The sequence below is a fragment of the Phyllopteryx taeniolatus genome, chromosome 3, assembly GCF_024500385.1.
Source record: "Phyllopteryx taeniolatus isolate TA_2022b chromosome 3, UOR_Ptae_1.2, whole genome shotgun sequence".
Taxonomy (NCBI): domain Eukaryota; kingdom Metazoa; phylum Chordata; class Actinopteri; order Syngnathiformes; family Syngnathidae; genus Phyllopteryx; species Phyllopteryx taeniolatus.
Genome location: NC_084504.1, coordinates 453,033 through 475,126, shown reverse-complemented (window position 1 = coordinate 475,126; position 22,094 = coordinate 453,033). Strand labels below are relative to the sequence as shown.

The following is a 22,094-nucleotide window of genomic DNA, read 5'->3' as shown; positions in this document are numbered from 1 at the left end:
ATGAGAAAAAATAAATCCATAAAATCACTAATTTTTAAAGAATTTATGAGCAAATTATGGTGGAAAATAAGTATTTGGTCACCTACAAACAACCAAGATTTCTGGCTCTCACAGATCTGTAACTTCTTTAAGAGGCTCCTCTGTCCTCCACTCGTTACCTGTATTAATGGAACCTGTTTGAATGCATCAGTATAAAAGACACCTGTCCAGAACCTCAAACAGTCACACTCCAAACTCCACTATGGCAAAGACCAAAAAGCTGTCAAGACACCAGAAACAAAATAGTAGACCTGCACCATGCTGGGAAGACTGATTCTGCAATAGGTAAGCAGCTTGGTGTCAAGAAATTAACTGTGGGAGCAACTATTAGAAAATGGAAGACATACAAGACCACTGATAATCGCGTCATTGTTCTGGGGCTCCACACAAGATCTCACCCCGTGGGGTCGAATTGATCATAAGAATGGTGAGCAAAAATCCCAGAACCACCTGCAGAGAGTTGGGACCAAAGTAACAAAGGCTACCATCAGTAACACACTACGGCGCCAGGAACTCAAATCCTGCAGTGCCAGACGTGTCCCCCTGCTTAAGCCAATACATGTCCAGGCCCATCTGAAGTTTGCTAGACAGCATTTGGATGATCCAGAAGAGGATTGGGAGAATGTCATATGAAACCAAAATAGAACTTTTTGGTAAAAATTAAACTTGTCGTGTTTGGAGGAGAAAGAATGCTGAGTTGCATTCAAAGAAAACCATACCTACTGTGAAGCATTGGGGTGGAAACATCATGCTTTAGGGCTGTTTTTATGCAAAGGGACCAGGACGAATGAAAGAATGAATGGGGCCATGTATCGTCAGATTTTGAGTGAAAACCTTCCATCAGCAAGGGCATTGAAGATGAAACGTGGCTGGGTCTTTCAGCATGACAATGATCCCAAACACACCACCTAGGCTTTGTAAGAAGCATTTCAAGGTCCTGGAGTGGCCTTGCCAGTCTCCAGATCTCAACACCATAGAAAATCTTTGGAGGGAGTTGAAAGTCTTTGTTTCCCAGCGACGGCCCCAAAACATCACTGCTTTTGAGGAGATCTGCATGGAGGAATGGGTCAAAATACCAGCAACAAGTGTGTGAAAACCTTGTGAAGACTTACAGAACTTTTTTTATTGACCAAATACTTATTTTCCACCATAATTTGCTAATAAATTCGTTAAAAATCAGACAATGTGATTTTCAGGATTATTATTTTTTTTTTTTTTGTCTCTCATAGGTGAGGTATACCTATGATGAAAATTACAAGCCTCTCATCTTTTTACGTGGGAGAACTTGCACAATTGGTGGCTGACTAAATACTTTTTAGCCCCACTGTAGGCCTATATACAGTATCTATAGTCTTTAAATAAATATAATATTTGTGTGTGTGTTTTAAAAACAGAGATGTTTTTTAAAGTTAATATTTACTGATTGACAGATTGTGAGACATACTGTAGGTTTCCACATGTAATTTATTAATGCAGAAACACAGTTTAATAACAGCTCGCAATTCAGACGAAAACATTTACACTTTTAAGGTATGGGCTGGGCAATTAATCAAATTTTAATCCTGATTTCAATTTTGGCTTCTCACAACTGTAAAAACATTATATGCATCTATCCATTTTCTGTACAGCTTATCCTCACTAGGGTCATGGGCGGGCTGGCGCTTATCCCAGCTATCTTCGGGCGAAGAGGTGGGGTACACCCTGAACTAATTGAAGAAAAACAAGTAATGTGCGGCAAGCACAGTGCTTGCTGTGTGAAGGCGCAGCTGTAGTTTGCTGCCCATTGCCCATTTGAGAGTGTTAACTCTTAGATGGGTGACGTGTCCCTAAGTTTTGCCTGAGGGCGGACGCCAGTAAGGTCCTCTATAATGAGGAAAATGCTTTCATGTCCATAAAATCTAAAATATTGGGGCGATTGTTCTGATATTTTCAGAGGTTGAAATAGGCATAAGCAAAGAAATCCACATACATTTTTTTATGATTTATTGCAGTTTTCTGACATTAAGCTTTTTCTCTATAGTGAGCGTATGGAGAGGAGTCTCCAAAACGTCTCTGATGAAATCAAACGTTCACTGCGACTCCCTGGTGACCTGGCTAGTCTCCAGGAGACATCACAGAGGCGTCTCTGAAACCAGTGGGGACTCAAGTCAACTAGTCTCCAGGCCAGTGACATAGGCCCTTAAGGTAGTCCAATAATGATTACCATTGCAATGAAACACAATTCTACAAGTAGTGTGTAGTAGTGTGCCATTAAATTGACTTCAAAGGTGAGTTGGATTATTTGGTAGACATGCTTTTTGCACTGTTTCTGAAATCTAATCCATCCAGCCATCAATTTTCAATATCACTTGTCCTCATTAGGGTTGCTAAGTGTACAGCAGCCGATCCCAGCTGCTTTGGGACAAGAGGTCCTGTCTATCACAGGGCATATAGACAAAAGACCATTCACACTCACACACAAGCCTGATTACCTCCAGACCTGTTCAATCAAGAAGTCACTTAAACAGACTCCGCCCTGACAAAATCAAGTCGGACAAAAGATCTAATAAAGCTGCAACAAAATGAAACAGTCAAGAAATAAAGTAATTTGACATCTATCAGTCTGGAAAGGCTTACAAAAGCCTAAAGCTTTAGGATTCCAGCAAACCATACTGACAGCCATTATCCTCACAAGGGGTAAACATGGAACAGTGGTGAACTTTCCCAGGAGTGACCAGCCTACAAAGATTAACCCAACAGAACAGCAATGACTCATCCAGGGGGCCACAAAGGAACTCAGGACAACTTCTAAAGAACTGCAGGACTCCCTTGCCTCAGTTAAGGTCAGTGTTCATGACACAACAATAAGAAAGAGACTGGGCAAAAATGGCATCCATGGCAGTATTCCAAGGCGAAAACCACTACGGACCAAAAAGAACAAAGGCTCGTCTTTTGGGAGAAAATTATATGGACTGATGAGATGAAAGTTGAGCATTTTGGAAGGTGTGCGTCTCATTACATCTGGCGTAAATGTCGCACAACATTTCAGAAAAAGAACATCATGCCAAAGGTCAAACATGGCAGTGTGATGGTCTTGGGTAGCTTTTTTCCTTCAGGAACTGGACATGTTGCTGTGACTGATGGAACCATGAATTCTGCTCTTTAAGAGAAAATCCTGAAGAAGAATGTTCAGCCATCAGTTTGTGACCTCAAACTGAAGCACGCGTGGGTTCTGCCGCAGGATAACCATCCAAAACACACTAGCAAGTCAACTTCTGAATGGCTTTAAAAAACAAAATGGTTTTGGACTGGCCTAGTCAAAGTCCAGATTTAATCTGATTGAAATGCAATGACATGACCTTAAAAAGGCTGTTCATGCTCGAACACCCTTCATTTTTGCTGAATTCAACAATTCTGCAAGGAATTGGAGGCCAAAATATCTCCACAGAGATGTGAAAGACTCATTGCCAGTTATAGAAAATAATTTTTGCTGTGGATTGAAAATGTGGGTGAGACAGATCAATATTTCAGCTTTTATTTCCCAGTATTTAAATCTCAGAAGAAAGCGTAATTTGTCACAAAACTACATTTTTAAGTGAGCAAAAATATTACAACAAATCTAGATTTAGAGACCTTGTTTAATGAATGAACTCATGTTTACTGTATTTACATAGCACTTTTCATACATTAAAATGCAACATAAAGTACTTTACAGAGATAAAAACCATTACATTAAAACAATTAAAATAGCAAGTAATATACAAGAACACACACCTCCGATCCTCCCATATAAACACAAAACACACCCACATGAACACACACACACGCACGTACACATGCACACAGAAAATATTCATTAATAGTGTCGAGACATGGTAAGGCACTGACCAGGTGAGGAAAAACAACCTGTGCGAGCCATCCACACCGAGAGGTGCCGAAGCCCGCAGCCACAGAGGGTAGCACCACAGAGACCACTACGACCAGGGTGAATCGAGATAGACTCTCCATATTGTGCAGACTATATTGTGCAGAGTGCCCCAGTACCTCGGGCCCAGGGAAATTGCAGAATGGCATCCCCACGGGCAGAGCGAACACACCTCTCAGCGTGGAGTCTCATGAGGAGACATTGGAGTTAAACTTAAAACGTTGAAAAACTGAAAGATGATAGGATAGTATAAAAATGAAGGACAATTATAAATACAATAAAATTAGATAAAAGCTTGTTTTATCTTAAAATTGTCCATATCCTCTAAATGTCAGTATTCTCAGATTCCTGTAGTCCTCCATGAAAGCAGACTGATTATCTTAGTGTTTAATCAAAATAAGACATTTGCAAACAGCTGCTTTTACTTTTGAAAACAATGAAAACATTTTTGCCCATTTTCTTTTGTTTGCATTTTCTGCACTGTCAATTTGAAATAAGGTCCTGTTTTTACATAAATGGATGAAATGTGTTTAATTTAGATTAATCAATTCCGAAAAAAGAAAAATCGACAGCTTATTCGATTATTAAAATAATCATAAGTTGGAGCCCTAGTGGTAAGTCCTATTTAGTAGTAGGCAATTAATAATAGACATTTAAAATGATCTTCAGCTGGATATACAGTGGGTATGGAAAGTATTCGGACCCCCTTAAATTTTTAACTCTTTAAAATAATTTAAGTTAATTTTTTTCCTCATTAATGTACACACTGCACCCCATATTGACAGAAAAAAAATTTAATTGATGAAATTTTTGCAGATTTATTAAAAAAGGAAAACTGAAATATCACACAGCCAGAAGTATTCAGACCCTTTGCTCAGTATTTAGTAGAAGCACCCTTTTGAGCTAAGACAGCCATGAGTCTTTTTGGGAATGATGAAACAGGTTTTTCACACCTGGATTTGGGGATCGTCTGCCATTCCTCCTTGCAGATCTTCTCCAGTTCTGTCAGGTTGGATGGTGAACGTTGGTGGGCAGCCATTTTCAGGTCTTTCCAGAGATGCTCAATTGGGTTTAAGTAAGGGCTTTCGCTGGGCCATTTAAGAACAGTCACAGACCTGTTTTGAAGCCATCCATCCATCCATCCATTCTCTACCGCTTATCCGGGTCGGGTCGCGGGGGCAGTAGCTTCAGCAGGGACGCCCAGACTTCCCTCTCCCCAGCCACTTCATCCAGCTCTTCCGGGGGGATCCCGAGGCGTTCCCAGGCCAGCCGAAGGATGTAGTCTCTCCAGCCTCACCAGGGAGGCGTCCGGGAGGCATCCGAATCAGATGCCCCAGCCACCTCATCTGGCTCCTCTCAATGCGGAGGAGCAGCGGCTCTACTCTGAGATCCTCCCGGATGACCGAGCTTCTCACCCTATCTCTAAGGGAGAGCCCGGACACCCTGCGGAGGAAACTCATTTCGGCCGCTTGTATCCGGGATCTTGTTCTTTCGGTTACGACCCACAGCTCATGACCATAGGTGAGGGTAGGAACGAAGATCGACCGGTAAATTGAGAGCTTCGCCTTTCGGCTTAGCTCTTTCTTTACCACAACGGACCGATACAAAGTCTGCATCACTGCAGACGCTGCACCGATCCGCCTGTCGATCTCCCGTTCCATTCTTCCCTCACTCGTGAACAAGACCCCAAGATACTTGAATTCCTCCACTTGGGGCAGGATCTCATCCCCGACCTGGAGAAGGCATGCCACCCTTTTCCGACTGAGGACCATGGTCTCAGATTTGGAGGTGCTGATTCTCATCCCAGCCGCTTCACACTCTGCTGCGAACTGGTCCAATGAGAGTTGGAGGTCACGGCTTGATGAAGCCAACAGAACCACATAATCTGCAAAAAGCAGAGATGCAATACTGAGGCCACCAAACCGGACCCCCTCTATGCCTCGGCTGCGCCTAGAAATTCTGTCCATAAAAGTTATGAACAGAATCGGCGACAAAGGGCAGCCTTGGCGGAGTCCAACCCTCACCGGGAACGAGTCCGACTTACTGCCGGATATGCGGACCAAACTCTGACTCCGGTCGTACAGGGACCGAACAGCCCGTATCAGGGGGTTCGGTACCCCATACTCCCGAAGCACTCTCCACAGGACTCCCCGAGGGACACGGTCGAACGCCTTCTCCAAGTCCACAAAACACATGTAGACTGGTTGGGCGAACTCCCATGCACCCTTGAGGACCCTGCCGAGGGTGTAGAGCTGGTCCACTGTTCCACGGCCAGGACGAAAACCACACTGCTCCTCCTGAATCTGAGATTCGACTTCCCGACGGACCCTCCTCTCCAGCACCCCTGAATAGACCTTACCAGGGAGGCTGAGCAGTGTGATCCCCCTGTAGTTGGAACACACCCTCCGGTCCCCCTTCTTAAAAAGGGGGACCACCACCCCAGTCTGCCAATCCAGAGGCACTGTCCCCGATGTCCACGCGATGTTGCAGAGGCGTGTCAACCAGGACAGCCCCACAACATCCAGAGCCTTTAGGAACTCCGGGCGAATCTCATCCACCCCCGGGGCCCTGCCACCGAGGAGCTTTTTAACTACCTCGGTGACCTCAAACCCAGAGATAGGAGAGCCCGCCTCAGAGAACCCACACTCTGCTTCCCCATGGGAAGGCGTGTCGGTGGAATTGAGGAGGTCTTCGAAGTATTCTCCCCACCGACTCACAACGTCCCGAGCCGAGGTCAGCAGCGCCCCATCCCCACTATACACAGTGTTGGTGGTGCACTGCTTTCCTCTCCTGAGACGTCGGATGGTGGACCAGAATTTCCTCGAAGCCGTCCGGAAGTCTTTCTCCATGGCCTCACCGAACTCCTCCCATGCCCGGGTTTTTGCTTCAGCGACCACCAGAGCTGCATTTTGAAGCCACTCCTTTGTTATTTTAGCTGTGTGCTTACGGTCATTGTCTTGTTGGAAGGTGAACCTTTGGCCCAATCTGAGGTCCTGAAGCTTTTCCTCCAGGATTCTCCACACATACCGCTTAGTATTAAAGTCAAAAAGTTCTATCTTGGTCTCATCAGACCAGAGAATCTTATTTCTCACCATCTTGGAGTCCTTCCGGTGTTTTTTTTAGCAAACTCCATGCAGGCTTTCATGTGTCTTGCACTGAGGAGAGTCTTCCATCAGGCCCCTCTGCCATAAAGCCCCGACTGGTGGAGGGCTGCAGTGATGGTTGACTTTCCTGAACTTTCTCCCATCTCCCGACTGCATCTCTGGAGCTCAGCCACAGCCTCTTTGGGTTCTTCTTTACCTCTCTCACCAAGGCTCTTCTCCCCTGATTGCTAAGTTTGGCCGGACGGCCAGCTCTAGAAAGGGTTCTGGTCGTCCCAAACTTCTTCCATTTAAGGATTATGGAGGCCACTGTGTTCTTAGGAACCTAAGTGCAACAAAATGTAAGCATGGCCAGATCTGTGCCTTGCCACAATTCTGTCTCTGACCTCTTCAGGTAGTTCCTTTGACCTCTTGATTCCCATTTGCTCTGACATGCACTGTGAGCTGTAAGGTCTTATATAGACAGGTGTGTGGGTTTCCTAATCAAGTCCAATCAGTATAATCAAACACAGCTGGACTCCAATGAACGTGTAGAAGCATCGCAAGGATAATCAGAAGAAATGGACAGCACCAGAGTTAAATATATGAGTGTCACAGCAAAGGGTCTGAATACTTATGGCTGTGTGATATTTCAGTTTTTCTTTTTTAATAAATTTGCAAAGATTTCAACAATTACGTTTTTTCCTGTCAATACGGGGTGCCGTGTGTACATAAATGAGGAAAAAAATTAACAAATGATTTTAGCAAATGGCTGCAATATAACAAAGAGTGAACATTTTAAGAAGGTCTGAATACTTTTCGTACCCACTGTACATTAATTGAAAGTCACGCTGGATCTATTTTAAGGTCTTTCTTTATGGGTCTAACAATGTTTCCGTCATCAACTGCTTTTATTTTCCTTGGGCAATCTGTTTGACGTCTGTTACTGAGTACATCATTGTTTTTTTTTTTCTTTCTCCAGGACATTTGAATGGTTGTATATATACAATACCTTTGCTCACTTGAAAAGTGCGTGGCTTCAAACAAAAGGTGCTTTGTCCTGAGTTTTTGACCACATTTTGATGTAAATACCATGAAATAAAAGCTGGAATTCTGAACTTGTGTCTCATATTCATCTTTTGATCTGAAACCCAAATGTCTTCAGTATGCAACAAAAACAATCATTGACCTTGCCGTTCCAATACTTTTGGAGGACTGTAGGCAAAATCCAAATCTGAAATCTGAAACTGAGCGTAGACATTCAAAATGTGCTATCTTTTAAGATGAAAACGGTTTTCATTCAAAACAATTGTCGTATATACTGTACTTCAGCACTGGACTCTTAATTGAGCATTTCAGTCTTTTAAAGAAAGCATGATGAGGTTTATTTTGTCTTACCAGTTCTTTCTGCAAAGTCCTTTTTAGTTCTGCCATTCGCTGCTGCAGTTGTTTGATAGTCTGAAAGTCAACCAAAAACACTATTAACATGGTGGTGTCAACGTGTCCGCATTCATAATATAGATAAACACTTATTTTCACCAGTGTTTTGATAAGGATAATGCACTTGACAAGGATCAAGTCATCAATTTTATGAAGAACTACAGAGCAGGTGGTCCCTTTTGAAACTTTGAGTGAAGGTGACTGAGAATAAAAATGTAAATACAGTATCTCACCCTGTTCTTGTCACTGAGCTGCTGCTCAAGCTCTTTAACCTTCTGAATGTGGTCTAGATCATTCACTGTCACGCTGCCATTGTGGTCCTCATCGCACAAAGCAGGGCTGTGAAGCTGCTCTGTCAGGGTCTCTACCTCCACCTCTAAATATGAGATCTATAAACACACCAACATGCATGCACACGCACATGTACATTCGGGAAACTGTAAGCAGCTCTGATTTTTACTTGTTGGGAGTCTCAGGCAGTTTTAAGATATGCAGGAATGTGAATTAAGTATACTGAACAAATAGGTAGGAACTAACCCGGGCCTGCCAAGTGTCTTGCTGTTGGGTCTGGCTGAGTAGTTCTTCTCTCAAATGAGCTAGCTGCGAGTCTTTGTCCAGCTCAATCTGCTCCCGTTGGACCCGCAGCTGCTCAAATTCCTCCCGCAGCAGGACAAGTGATGCCTGCCGACTCTGCACTTCTGTAACATGTTTTTACACAGTGTATTCCCTTGAGAGACCAAATGTATCATAGCAGCAGTGAACATTATAAACTGAAAAAAATCAACTGCTTTAACCAACCATTACATGAATTGAAGAAACAAAATAAAAAGACAATTATTAAGAAATGGGTAGAACATAATTATCCTTAAAAGATGCAGTCTTCACTTAACATCATCATCATCTGAGAGAGTGTAGGTACTGTGGGGGAAAAAAGTATTTAGTCAGCCACCAATTGTAGCAGTCCTCTTGAGAGGGGTTGGACTCTCTTCCACTCTGGAGTTGCCCACAGGTAGAGGCGCCGAGCAGGTGTGGGAATACTTATTGGTCCCCGGCTCGGTGCCTGTACATTGGAATTCACCCCGGTGGACGAGAGGGTAGCCTCCCTCCGCCTTCGGGTGGGGGAATGGGTCCTGACTGTTGTTTGTGCCTATGCACCAAACAGCAGTTCAGAGTACCCACCCTTTTTGGAGTCTTTGGAGGGGGTACTGAAGAGCGCTCCAGCTAGGGACTCCATCGTTCTGCTGGGGGACTTCAATGCTCACGTGTGCAATGACAGTGAGACCTGGAAGGGCGATATTGGGAGGAACGGACCCCCCGATCAGAATCAGAGTGATGTTCTGTTATTGGACTTCGGTGCTCATCACGGATTGTCCATAACGAACACCATGTTCAAGCATAAGGGTGTACACACGTGCACTTGGCACCTGGACACTGTAGGTCGCAGTTCGATGATTGACTTTGTGGTCGTGTCATCGGATTTGCGGCCAAATGTCTTGGACACTCGGGTGAAGAGAGGGGTGGAGCTGTCAACTGATCACCACCTGGTGGTGAGTTGGCTCCGCTGGTGGGGGAAGATGCGGGTCTGACCTGGCAGGCCCAAACGTGTTGTGAGGGTTTGCTGGGAAGGTCTGTCAGAATCCCCTGTCAGAAGGAGTTTCAACTACCACCTCCGGGAGAACTTCACCCACGTCTCGGGGGGGGGGGGGGGCATTTAGTCCGAGTGGACCATGTTCTGCGCCTCCATTGCCGACTGAAGCTCTGGGCGAAAGATAGTCGGTGCCTGTCATTTCACTGAGGCAAAAACTCGGACATGGGAGGAGTACGGTGAGGCCATTGAGAACGACTTCCGGACGGCTTCGAGGAAATTCTGGTCCACCATCCGGCGTCTCAGAAGGTGGGAAGCAGTGCATCTTCAACTCTGTGTATAGTGAGGATGGGGTACTCCTAACCTCGACTCGGGACGTTGTGAGCTGGAATACTTCGAAGACCTCCTCAATTCCATCAACACGCCTTCCCATGGGGAAGGCTCTCCTATCTCTGGGGTTGAGGTCACCGAGGTGGTTAAAACGCTCCTCGGTGGCAGGGCCCCGGGTAGATGAGATTCGCCGGAGTTCCTAAAGGCTCAGGATGTTGTGGGGGTGTCCTCGTTGACATCTCTGCAACATTGCGTGGAAATCGGGGACAGTGCCTCTGGATTGGCAGACTGGGGTGGTGGTCCCCCTTTTTAAGAAGGGGGACCGGAGGGTGTGTTCCAACTCCAGGGGGAACACACTCCGCAGGCTCCTTGGTAAGGTCTATTCAGGGTTGCTGGAGAGGTGGGTCAATCGGGAAGTCAAATCTCAGATTCAGTTGGAGCAGTGTGGTTTTCGTCCTTGCCGTGGAACAGTGGACCAGCTCTACACCCTCGACAGGGTCCCCGAGGGACCATGGGAGTTCGCCCAACCAGTCGACATGTGTTTTGTGGACTTGGAGAAGGCGTTCGACCGTGTCTGTCGGGGAGTCCTGTGGGGGAGTATGGGGTACCGAACCCCCTGATACGGGCTGGTCAGTCCCTGTACGACCACTGTTCGGTCCGCATTGCTGACAGTATGTCAGACTCGTTTGCGGTGAGGGTTGGACTCCACCAAGGCTGTCCTTTGTCACCGATTCTGTTCATAACTTTTATGGACAGAATTACTTGGCGCAGCCGAGGTGAAGAGGGGTCCGGTTTTGTGGCCTCAGTATTGCATCTTTGCTTTTTGCAGTGATGTGGTTCTGTTGGCTTCATCAAGCCGTGATCTCCAACTCTCACTGGAACGGTTCGCAGCAGTCTGAAGCGGCTGGGATGAGAATTAGCACCTCCAAATCTAAGACCATGGTCCTCAGTCGGACAAGGGTGGAGTGCGCTCTCCGGGTCGGGGATGAGATCCTGCCCCAAGTGGAGGAGTTCAAGTATCTTGGGGTCTTGTTCACGAGTGAGGGAAGAATGCAACGGGAGCTTGACAGGCGGATTGGTGCAGCGTCTGCAGTGATGCGGACTTTGTATCGGTCCGTTGAAGGTGAAGAAGGAGCTCAGCCGAAAGGCGAAGTTCACAATTTATCGCTCGATCTACGTTCCTACCCTCACCTATGGTCACGAGCTGTGGATCGTGACCGAAAGAAAGAGATCCCGGATACAAGTGGCCGAAATGAATCCTAAGAGATACGATGCGAAGCTCGGTCATCCGGGAGGGGCTCAGAGTAGAGCCGCTGGTCCTCCGCATTGATGGGGAGCCAGATGAGGTGGCTCGGGCATCTGATTAGGATGCCTCCTGGACGCCTCCCTGGTGAGGTGTTCTGGGCACGGCCCACCAGGGGGAGACCCCGGGGACAACCCAGGACACGCTGGAGAGACTACGTCTCTTGGCTGGCCTGGGAATGCATCTGGATCCCCTGGGAAGAGCTAGAGAAAGTGGCTGGGGAGAGGGAAGTCTGGGCTTCCCTGCTAAATCCACTTCCCCCGCGACCCGATCTCAGATAAGCGGAAGTAAAGGGATGGATGGGTGAATGGATGGGGACTAACTCACATAAAACAGCATTTTAACAAACATTTACAACGATGCTCTGCATGCTGGGAAATACTCCACCGCTGCGTGGTGACATCATCTTTAAAAAATGGCGGCTTGCTATCAGAGAATTTGCCATTTTTTATTCATTCAGATTTTGCGGCCTTTTTTCTTCTCTGTGGTGTGTCAAATTTAGAAAACATTTTATTTTCACTTTACAGGGACAAAACTGCAGACAAATAGTACACTATCATATTTTACTTAGATTTTTAATATTTTAAATATACAGTAATTAGACAATCAAATCAAATAAAAAAATTATTAAACAGTTTTCGTCACACATTCTGCTTCAATTCAATGCACTTTGTGCTTTTCCTGTTATGTACGCCTTGGCCACCTGGGGGAAGTATACAGACATACGAATATACTGTACATGGTAGTACTATTAGTCCTAGTATTAGTCATTCTTTACAGAGGAAAAATAATTATATAAGTATTTTTACATTGTCAGTAAACATGTGTTGCTGTACTTTTTGTGTTCAAATATCCATTGCTAAAAGGGTTATAATGCCGCAACATTGATGCTATTCATTAGCCCGTCCCTAAGGTGTTTCCCATTACTGTATATGCTAGCGTTAATCTAGCAGCCTTTAAGGAAAATGTTATGTGGTTGTTTGAAATACACATGTAATTCTGATTATTGTGAAGTGAGTTGAGTTGAGTTTGCTGCCACCATAAAGCGCTCGGATCTCAAGTTTTGGGCTCGCAAGTCAAGGCACCAAATTAAAAAAAATAAAATAAATATATATTTAGAAAAAAAAATATATATATATATATATATATATATATATATATATCGACCTATCTATGGCTCACATTGAAAAAAAAAACTCAAGGCACCACTGTACTTACTGGTTCATTGATTTGTTAATATACTTAAAGTACTTGGAAAAATTATGGAAATTAATAGTCTTCCTTTAATGGATTGAAACTGTGTGTATGTACCGTCACGTAGCCTGTGGATGTCTCTTTCTCTCAGCATTAGCTTCTCACTGACAGTTGACAAATCCTGTTGTGATCTCTCTAGTGATGTCGTCAACACTTCAACCTGAACTCAAGCACATAATGAAAGTCTCAATTTCATATAAAAACGCAGAGTATATAGTATACATGAAATTCGATCAGGAGAACATGATGCAAGATGTGTGTGCTTGCAAACAGACCTTTGTTTGTAGCTCCTCTCTCTGTCGCCTGCTTTCTTCTAGAGCTTTGGCGATTTCAGTGCAAACTGTCTGCCGGCTGTCCAATTCCACCTGCAACAGAGAGTGGGCATTTTACCATATTCAATTATGACTTAATTTAAAATAATAAATAACCACATGATGACAGGAGCTCCAATCATTAGCAGCTCTGACCTTGCACCTTTCCAGCTCTTCTATCTGCTGTCCCAGTACGACATTTACCTGATCTCTTTGCCTCTCTAGGTCAGCCTGGAGCAAAAACAAAAGTAATGGGAAATAATTAGGTTCTTTCTTATCATGGTTCCAATATGATCCATAAAAACATGAAGGCTCCAAGAACATCTTTTCATACCTGGCAGCAGAACAAAACCATGCAAGTCAGATGGACCAATGAGAACTCAGCTTTGTAAACTCATAAATCCATTTTGCCCCAATTCAATCTGATACTATTGTGGCTGGTCAAAAAAGGACCAAATCCTAATCCCAATACCAAAGAAAACTCTACACTGTGGCAACCGATGAGAACGGACTATGAATCTGCCCACTGATGGGATACATTAATCTTTTGATAGAAAGGATTTTTTTTTTTTTAAATGTAATTTTTCTGAAGATATTAATAAAGTATGTATCGCTATAGCTACTGTATCTATCACTCTATCATTTCAGTATTTACCATGATAGCCTGGCAAGAGATACTGTTTACTTTACCCACCTACTTTTCGATGTGATTGGCCCGTAATGAATGTGAACAGTCCATTCAATCATTATACAGATTACTAAAATGGATATGTGAAAAAGCCAAAAAGCTATTCATTTTCCAATGTCAAGTCAAAGAGGGCAGGCCTTAAACGAAGTAATAATATCAATTAGTGGCGTAACGATTCCTTATAGCAACGATTCGATTTTGTATCACGATTCGTGGTCGCTGATTCGATTCAAGGATGATCTTGGTTAATATATAACGAAACAATCTGAAACAATTAAGTGCTTGGAAATCGATTCAGTAACTTTTTTGCCAAAAATTCATCCTGTGTGTTTGTGAAATAAAAATACATGCATACTGGACATCGCAGGTGATATATTTTCTAGATTCCTGTTGTTTCAAGTCAAGTTTATTTGTATAGCCCTTAATCACAAAAAATGTCTAAGGGCTTCACAGGCCCACAGTTGGCAATGATTGACGAAATCCACTCACATAATCTGTTGTTTCTTGTATGGGAATCAGGTAATATTAATTTTGGTTATTAAATATAAAGACTTTCGTGATTTACTTGTATAGTTTTGCAATTAAACAAAGGAAGACAGCAATTTATATAATTTCAGTTTTCTCAGTTACTAAATAAAATAAGAGCCAGTAAATAAAAAGTATTACGTGTTCAAATAAAATACAAATACAAAATACAGATAATACTTCATGTTTTGATCATATGGGTAGAGACAAAATCATGCATTGTAAATATGCATTACACAGGTAGAAGGGTTTTCCAGAATTTTGAGGTCCACTATGGGGGGGCGTATTATACATGGGTGCACATTATGCACGAGAAATTAGGGTACTTGAATTATTATACTCTCGTATCATTATATCAGTGGGATAAAAACATCGATACTATTGTTTGTCGTGATAGTTTTGGGGAAAATAATTTGCTATCATTACAGGCCGAAACACATAACACAACCCCAATTCCAATGAAGTTGGGACGTTGTGTTAAACATAAATAAAAACAGAATACAACGATTTGCAAATCATGTTCGATCTATATTTAATTGAATACACAACAAAGACAAGATTTTTAATGTTCAAACTGATAACATTTATTTTTTTCAGCAAATAATCATTAACTTAATTTTATGGCTGCAACACATTCCAAAAAAGCTGGGACAGGTGGCAAAAAAGACTGAGAAAGTTGAGGAATGCTCATCAAACACCTGTTTGGAACATCCCACAGGTGTATAGGCTAATTGGGAACAGGTGGGTACCATGATTGGGTATAAAAGGAGCTTTCCTGAATTGCTCAGTCATTCACAAGCAAAGATGGGGCGAGGTTCACCTCTTTGTGAACAAGTGCGTGAGAAAATAGTCGAACAGTTTAAGGACAATGTTCCTTAACATACAAATGCTAGGAATTTAGGGATTTCATCATCTACGGTCCATAATATCATCAAAAGGTTCAGAGAATCTGGAGAAATCACTACATGTAAGCGGGAAGGCCGAAAACCAACATTGAATGCCCGTGACCTTTGATCCCTCAGGCGGCACTGCATCAAAAACCGACATCAATGTGTGAAGGAAATCACCACATGGGCTCAGGAACACTTCAGAAAACCAGTGTCAGTAAATACAGTTCGGCGCTACATCCATAAGTGCAACTTGAAACTTTACTATGCAAAGCAAAAGCCATTTATCAACAACACCAATGGCGCCGGCTTGCTCATCTGATGCAAAGTGGAAAAATGTTCTGTGGTCCGATGAATCCACATTTCAAATTGTTTTTGGAAATTGTGGACATCGTGTCCTCCGGGCCAAAGAACCATCCAGACTCTTATGGACGCAAAGTTCAAAAGCCAGCATCTGTGATGGTATGGGGCTGCGTTAGTGCCAAAGGCATGGGTAACTTACACATCTGTGAAGGCACCATTAATGCTGAAAGGTACATACAGGTTTTGCAGAAACATGCTGCCATCCAAGCATCGTGTTTTTCATGGACGCCCCTGCTTATTTCAGCAAGACAAAGCCAAACCACATTCTGCACGTGTTACAACAACGTGGCTTTGTAGTAAAAGAGTGCGGGTACTAGACTGGCCTGCCTGCAGTCCAGACCTGTCTCCCATTGAAAATGTGTGGCGCATTATAAAGCGTAAAATACGACAACGGAGACCCGGACTGTTGAACAGCTGAAGCTGTACATCAAGCAAGAATAGGAAAGAATTCCACCTACAAAGCTTCAACAATTACTGTCTTCAGTTCCAAAATGTTTATTGAATGTTGTTAAAAGAAAAGGTGATGTAACACAGTGATAAACATGACCCTGTCCCAGCTTTTTTGGAATGTGTTGCAGCCATAAAATTAAGTTAATGATTATTTCTTGAAAACAATAAAGTTCATCAATTTGAACATTAAATATCTCGTCTTTGTAGTGTATTCAATTAAATATAAGTCGAACATGATTTACAAATCATTGTATTCTGTTTTTATTTGTTTAACACAACGTCCCAAATTCATTGGAATCGGGGTTGTACATTGAGAGAGCGCAAGAGAAATGGATAACACAAAAATATTGTACAAACAGTATAAAAAAATAGAGTAACAACAGTAATAAAAAACCTGCAATATAGCAGGACCGCGAAGCAAGAACCGTGATACGGCGGAAGATTACTGTATCTGTATTCCGTGATGATAAGTTGAGGGGACTGACTGTACCTGGGTTGCGACTCAATGTTTCCATGACGTGAATCCTGGGACTCACATCGTCTGAAGTGTAAAATTATCTATGGTGTTTGCTAAGGAGAACTTTATTCATAATAGAAGTAAGACAATGCGCACCAACGCACTAAGACACTTTACGGTACTGTCGTAACACTTGACAGAATACGGAATACGGCCGGCGTGTGTAAATCATAGGTCTTCGCATTACGGTCAAAGATGCTAAAACATTTGGGGAACACTACCTTTAATATATACAAAAAAAATTATATTGTGCATTATTTATGTATTTATTCAATTCAAGGATAGCCCCTTGGGATATGTCATCTCATTTTCAAGGGGGTCCTTTCAACACATACATATAATCACTAATATACAAAATAATAATAAAAGGTAACTCAAAATCATAATACATGTACTAATCATACACACCCTCACGCACTGCTCCCCTAAGATGAGCCTCCCACCAACCACCCAATATTTCATAATATGCAGATACATATATATTAATATATATATATATATATACATAGTGTACACACATCCTCATATTTTAATAATTTTTTAATTGTTTTATTCTTTGAAGCATTATTGCAATGCCTTGATTTTATTGAGGTTAGTAACCTATACAGTCACAGCAATGAATGCAAATGTACTAATAATTTCTTAAAGGGGCTTAAATAACACAGGATAAAGACGCTAATAACGAAAAAAAATCACAAAAACTTGACATATGATATCATGAATGTACGGGGCCATCACAACTTTGCTCAGGGTGGCCCGTCAGATAAATATATATATATATATAGATATATAGATATCTATAGATCTATATACACTGGTTTTCTGAAGTGTTCCTGAGCCCATGTGGTGATATATCTATATATATAGATATATAGATAAATATATATATATTTATCTATATATTTATATATAAATATAGATAAATAAATATATATATATATATATATATATAGATAAATATATATATATATATATAGATAAATATATATAAATATATATATATATATATATATATATATATATATATATATATTTATATATATATATATATATATATATGTTTTATATGTTCCCCCTTCCCATGGGCTCACCACCTGTGGGAGGGGCCATTGGGGTCGGGTGCAGTGCGAGCTGGGCGGCGGCCGAAGGCGGGGACCTTGGCGAGCCGATCCCCGGCTACAGAAGCTGGCTCGAGGGACGTGGAATTGTCACCTCTCTGGCAGGGAAGGAGCCCGAGCTGGTGTGTGAGGTTGAGAAGTTCCGACTAGATATAGTCGGACTCGCCTCCTCACGCAGCTTGGGCTCTGGTACCAGTCCTCTCGAGAGGGGTTGGACTCTCTTCCACTCTGGAGTTGCCACGGTGAGAGGCGCCGAGCAGGTGTGTGTATGCTTATTGCCCCCCGGCTTGGCGCCTGTACGTTGGGGTTCACCCCGGTGGACGAGAGGGTAGCCTCCCTCTGCCTTCGGGTCAGGGGACGGGTCCTGACTGTTGTTTGTGCCTATGCACCAAAAAGCAGTTAAGAGTACCCACCCTTTTTGGAGTCCTTGGAGGAGGTGCTGGAGAGCGCTCCCGCTGGGGACTCCAACGTTCTGCTGGGGGACTTCAATGCTCACGTGGGCAATGACAGTGAGACCTGCAAGGTCGTGATTAGGAGGAACGCCCCCCCCCCCCCTCCCCCCGCCCCCCGATCAGAACCCGAGCGGTGTTCTGTTATTGGACTTCGGTGCTCATCACGGATTGTCCATAACGAACACCATGTTCAAGCATAAGGGTGTCCACACGTGCACAGTTCGATGATCGACTTTGTGGTCGTGTCGCCTCCATTGCTGAGGCGGCCGACTGGAGCTGTGGCCGTAAGGTGGTCGATGCCTGTCGTGGCGGCAATTCCCAAACCCGTTGGTGAGGGATGCCGTCAAGCACATAAACAAACAACCATCCGCACTCACATTCACACCTCGGGGCAATTTAGAGACTTCAATTAACCTACCATGCATGTTTTTGGGATGTGGGAGGAAACCAGAGCACCCGGAGAAAACCCACGCAGGCACGGGGAGAACATTACATTACATTGGTTTGAAGACTAAAATAAATGCTACAAACCATCAGTGCAAAAGTGCAACCAACCGTTTAACTGCCTTAGCTGCCTCAATGTTGGCATAGATGTATTTTATTGTTCACTCACCCAATTTGACTTCACTGAAGTTCCACGCTGTGTAGGCTGAGGCTCGGAGCGGGAGGGAGCCCGTCAGACTTATACACATCGTGAAAGCCTCCTTTGCACAATATAATCTGATTCCAAGTGGAATCCAAGAGGCGAACATGGGAACCGAAATTTTTCAATTTGAACGATTCTGGGAGAACCGGACCACTAGTCCCGGTTCCAATTGGTTCTTGATTCTCAAGTTTGGAATTGCCTGACTGAAAATGTTTATAGACAAGAAAATACTGTTCGCTGTGCAGTTGATTATCTACAAAAGGAAACCAAGTGGTTGCTCATTAAGTGAAATGGCTTATTTTCTCGTGTATTCATAATTCCCCTTTAACCAGGCAAAAATATAGTTTGTCCGAAGATTCGATTATTCAATATAATTTTTAGTAGGATACTCGAATAATAAAATATTCCACAGCTACTGCCTTTCTCCAATTTCCTACATGCTGCTTTGGGGGAGGACTTACAAATGCGATGTACATCTGTGATGGTTAGTTTCGGTAAGTCCTGTAAACACCGCTTGTCAAATAACATTTTTCAAAACTGTACAAAACAAGCCGTATTTGAGCAATTTTGAGCAGAACCTACTATTGTGTCTTGCATTGTACGTTTTTCTGTCTGTAAAGCGGTGATATTCTCCTCGAGTCTGTTTTTCTTCTCCATACTCTGCTGCTGTAACAAAGACAACTGCTGATCCAAAAAGGCCTTCTCTGCACTCCACTCTCCTTGCTGAAAAAACAAACGCATCACTTGATTACTACACTGTTTTTGTAAGAAAAAAACCAAGAGGTGAATGCATCTTTCCTAATATTCTCATAGGATCTCTCATAGGAAAGTCCTTTGTCACAGATATGATTAAGAAAATGGTTGTGAAAATACGGTACATTCATTGGCCTGTTATTTTGTTGTTCTTTTGGTTACTCTCCACAAAAACACGGTTCCAGCCAGACTTATGTGACAAGTGTACTCTATCATCAAAATCACTTATTTCGATGTTTTGCGACTGAAGGACACAATAGCTTAGCAATTAGCATGGCTTTGACATCATCTTCGCCTATCCACTCCTCGTCCTCCCTTCCCTTATTTGCTACCATGGAGGCAATGATCAGTGACTTACAATAGGTTGACACCGGACGCAAAGAGTGCTGGATGAATGTTCCATACGGTACATTCATTTGCCTGGCAGCCCGGGGGCATACTAAAATAGCATTCACCAAGCTGCAGTTCAATGTGGACATGACGGTAATGTCAGACACTGGATTCTTTTTCCCCAATATTTAGAACAATCAGTGTTACGGCCATAACGAGTCAATGTTAAGTGATTTTCGCAAAAATATGGATGTTTCGTAACATTTGGCAGCTCTGCATAACCATATTCTACATTTGTATTTAAATAAAAACTAACTTAAAAAAAAATGAAGAAAAACATGAACTGTTAAAATAACCATAACCAAAATAATCTCAATCGATAATGAATACAAATTATACCTTTAAAGTGCAAAACAACAAAGTTAAATTCAGTTCTTTTTTTTTACTGTTAGTATATAGTGGGAACATAATTTGCTTTCTCCCCATGTGCGGCAATATAGTTTTGAACTTCTTTATGCAACTGGGGTTTCGTTTTATTGACAATCGCTGTTCCTGCAGTGCACATCTTGGCCTTGGAGGGGCAGTGTGATACACAATGCAATACACACTTGCGGTAACAAAGAAAGTAGAAGTCACAATCAAATATTATAAGACGTTTTTCACAGAATTTGAAGACAATATGCCAGAGTATTGTTATATTGCCTGTTTGTCTGTGGTTATACAACATTTGTGTAGCAATATTCATTTGAGAGATATAAGTGCCACGAGTTTGATGCAAATTTTCGTTAGCTCGTCAATGGTGTTTTTCATTCATTGTGTGTTGGCTTCAATCTAGCGATTTTTGTGAACAAAAACGAAGACAGAAATCTAATGTGATTATTTGAACATTTCATGTGTGTAATTCTTTTGTTATGTGTATTTAGTTTTACATTTAACTTCAACTGTAGTGTCAGTAAATGACTAAGCAAGCAACATTCACTTTTACTCCTTGCTACTATGCGAGCCCCTTAGCAAGCTGTTGTTATGATCACGTGGGCTCTGTTTGCCCTCCAGGCGATGCTGGATAGAAGTTCTGAAGCGGAGCATGGAATGGACTGCTTGTATAAATATGAGTGGTAAAATCGGAGAGTTTAGATCGAGTCTAATCCGATACTTGTTTCGTTGGCAAAATCGGACCGATTTCCGATCTCAAAAATTGGGTCAGGACACCCCTAATTTCATGTAGTATTGATTTCACTGATTAAAAAAATTAAGGTCTAAATATGACTAAATATTCTTGACTTTCTAGAATGGAACTAACCAGTTTTTCTGTCTGCCGTTTTTTCATTTCAATCTGTTGTTCTGCACTTTTCAGTCGATCACAACTTGCTAGGACTTGCTGCTCCAGGGTTGCGATCTGAAAAAGAATACAGTACAATAATACGATAGAATAAAATATTTCAACAACACATATTTAGCAGTTCAATATAGTATATACAGTACATCATGCATATACAGTGGTACCATGAGATACGAGTAACCTGATTTACGAGTTTTTCGAGATACGAGCCATCGATTGGCCGAGTTTTTGCTTTGACTTCCGAGCCCAAACTTGAGAAATGAGTGCTGCATGTCGGCAGCAGGCTCCACTTACTTGACAACAAGCAGCACTTTAGTTGCTATAGTTAGTAAATATTCTTCATAAAAGAGGCTTCAAGCTGTACATTGCCACTACCAGTTGGAGTTTACTTGAAAACCAACTATAAAACAAAGAGAACGTGTATTTTGAACAACCACAGCTTTCCTTCAGGCATACAATGGAAAACACCGCAGCCACACGGGCTAACAATTAACATAATACAAAAATCAAATACATTAACACCAACCGGCTCTTTAAAACAATTTAAAGCTGTGGACAAGAGCTCAACGGAGAAGTTATGGAGATATATCTGCAGAAGACACGAGCATTTGATGTGGAGGAATCACACGGAGCATATCGATCGAGACGGAAAACATTATTTAAAGAAGAACTGAATGTAATGTGGGTTGCAAATTTTGTTAGTTTGTTTGCACACAATGCCGTACTGTTGAGTGGAATTTTTTTTGCAACACACGTAAAGAGAGAGAGAAAGAGAGAGAG

The 22,094-nt window shown here is 42.5% G+C and overlaps 1 protein-coding gene across 8 annotated transcripts in view; it reads right to left on the bottom strand.

Moving 5' to 3' along the window:
* Window positions 1–22,094, bottom strand: part of golga1 (golgin A1) — a 76,609-nt gene that overhangs the window by 11,048 nt on the left and 43,467 nt on the right. For 7 of the 8 annotated variants that reach the window (XR_009787560.1, XR_009787561.1, XM_061766341.1 and 4 more), the window contains 8 exons: window positions 21,276–21,371; window positions 19,475–19,615; window positions 13,403–13,477; window positions 13,211–13,300; window positions 12,993–13,095; window positions 9,001–9,161; window positions 8,697–8,852; window positions 8,422–8,481 (listed from right to left, as the gene is read on the bottom strand). Coding sequence is in view for 6 of the 8 variants with exons in the window: in XM_061766341.1 (XP_061622325.1) it covers window positions 8,422–8,481; window positions 8,697–8,852; window positions 9,001–9,161; window positions 12,993–13,095; window positions 13,211–13,300; window positions 13,403–13,477; window positions 19,475–19,615; window positions 21,276–21,371 (882 nt within the window). In the remaining 2 variants the exon portion in view is untranslated. The remainder of the gene's footprint in view (window positions 1–8,421; window positions 8,482–8,696; window positions 8,853–9,000; window positions 9,162–12,992; window positions 13,096–13,210; window positions 13,301–13,402; window positions 13,478–19,474; window positions 19,616–21,275; window positions 21,372–22,094) is intronic. The other variant, XM_061766340.1, reaches the window with a different exon arrangement.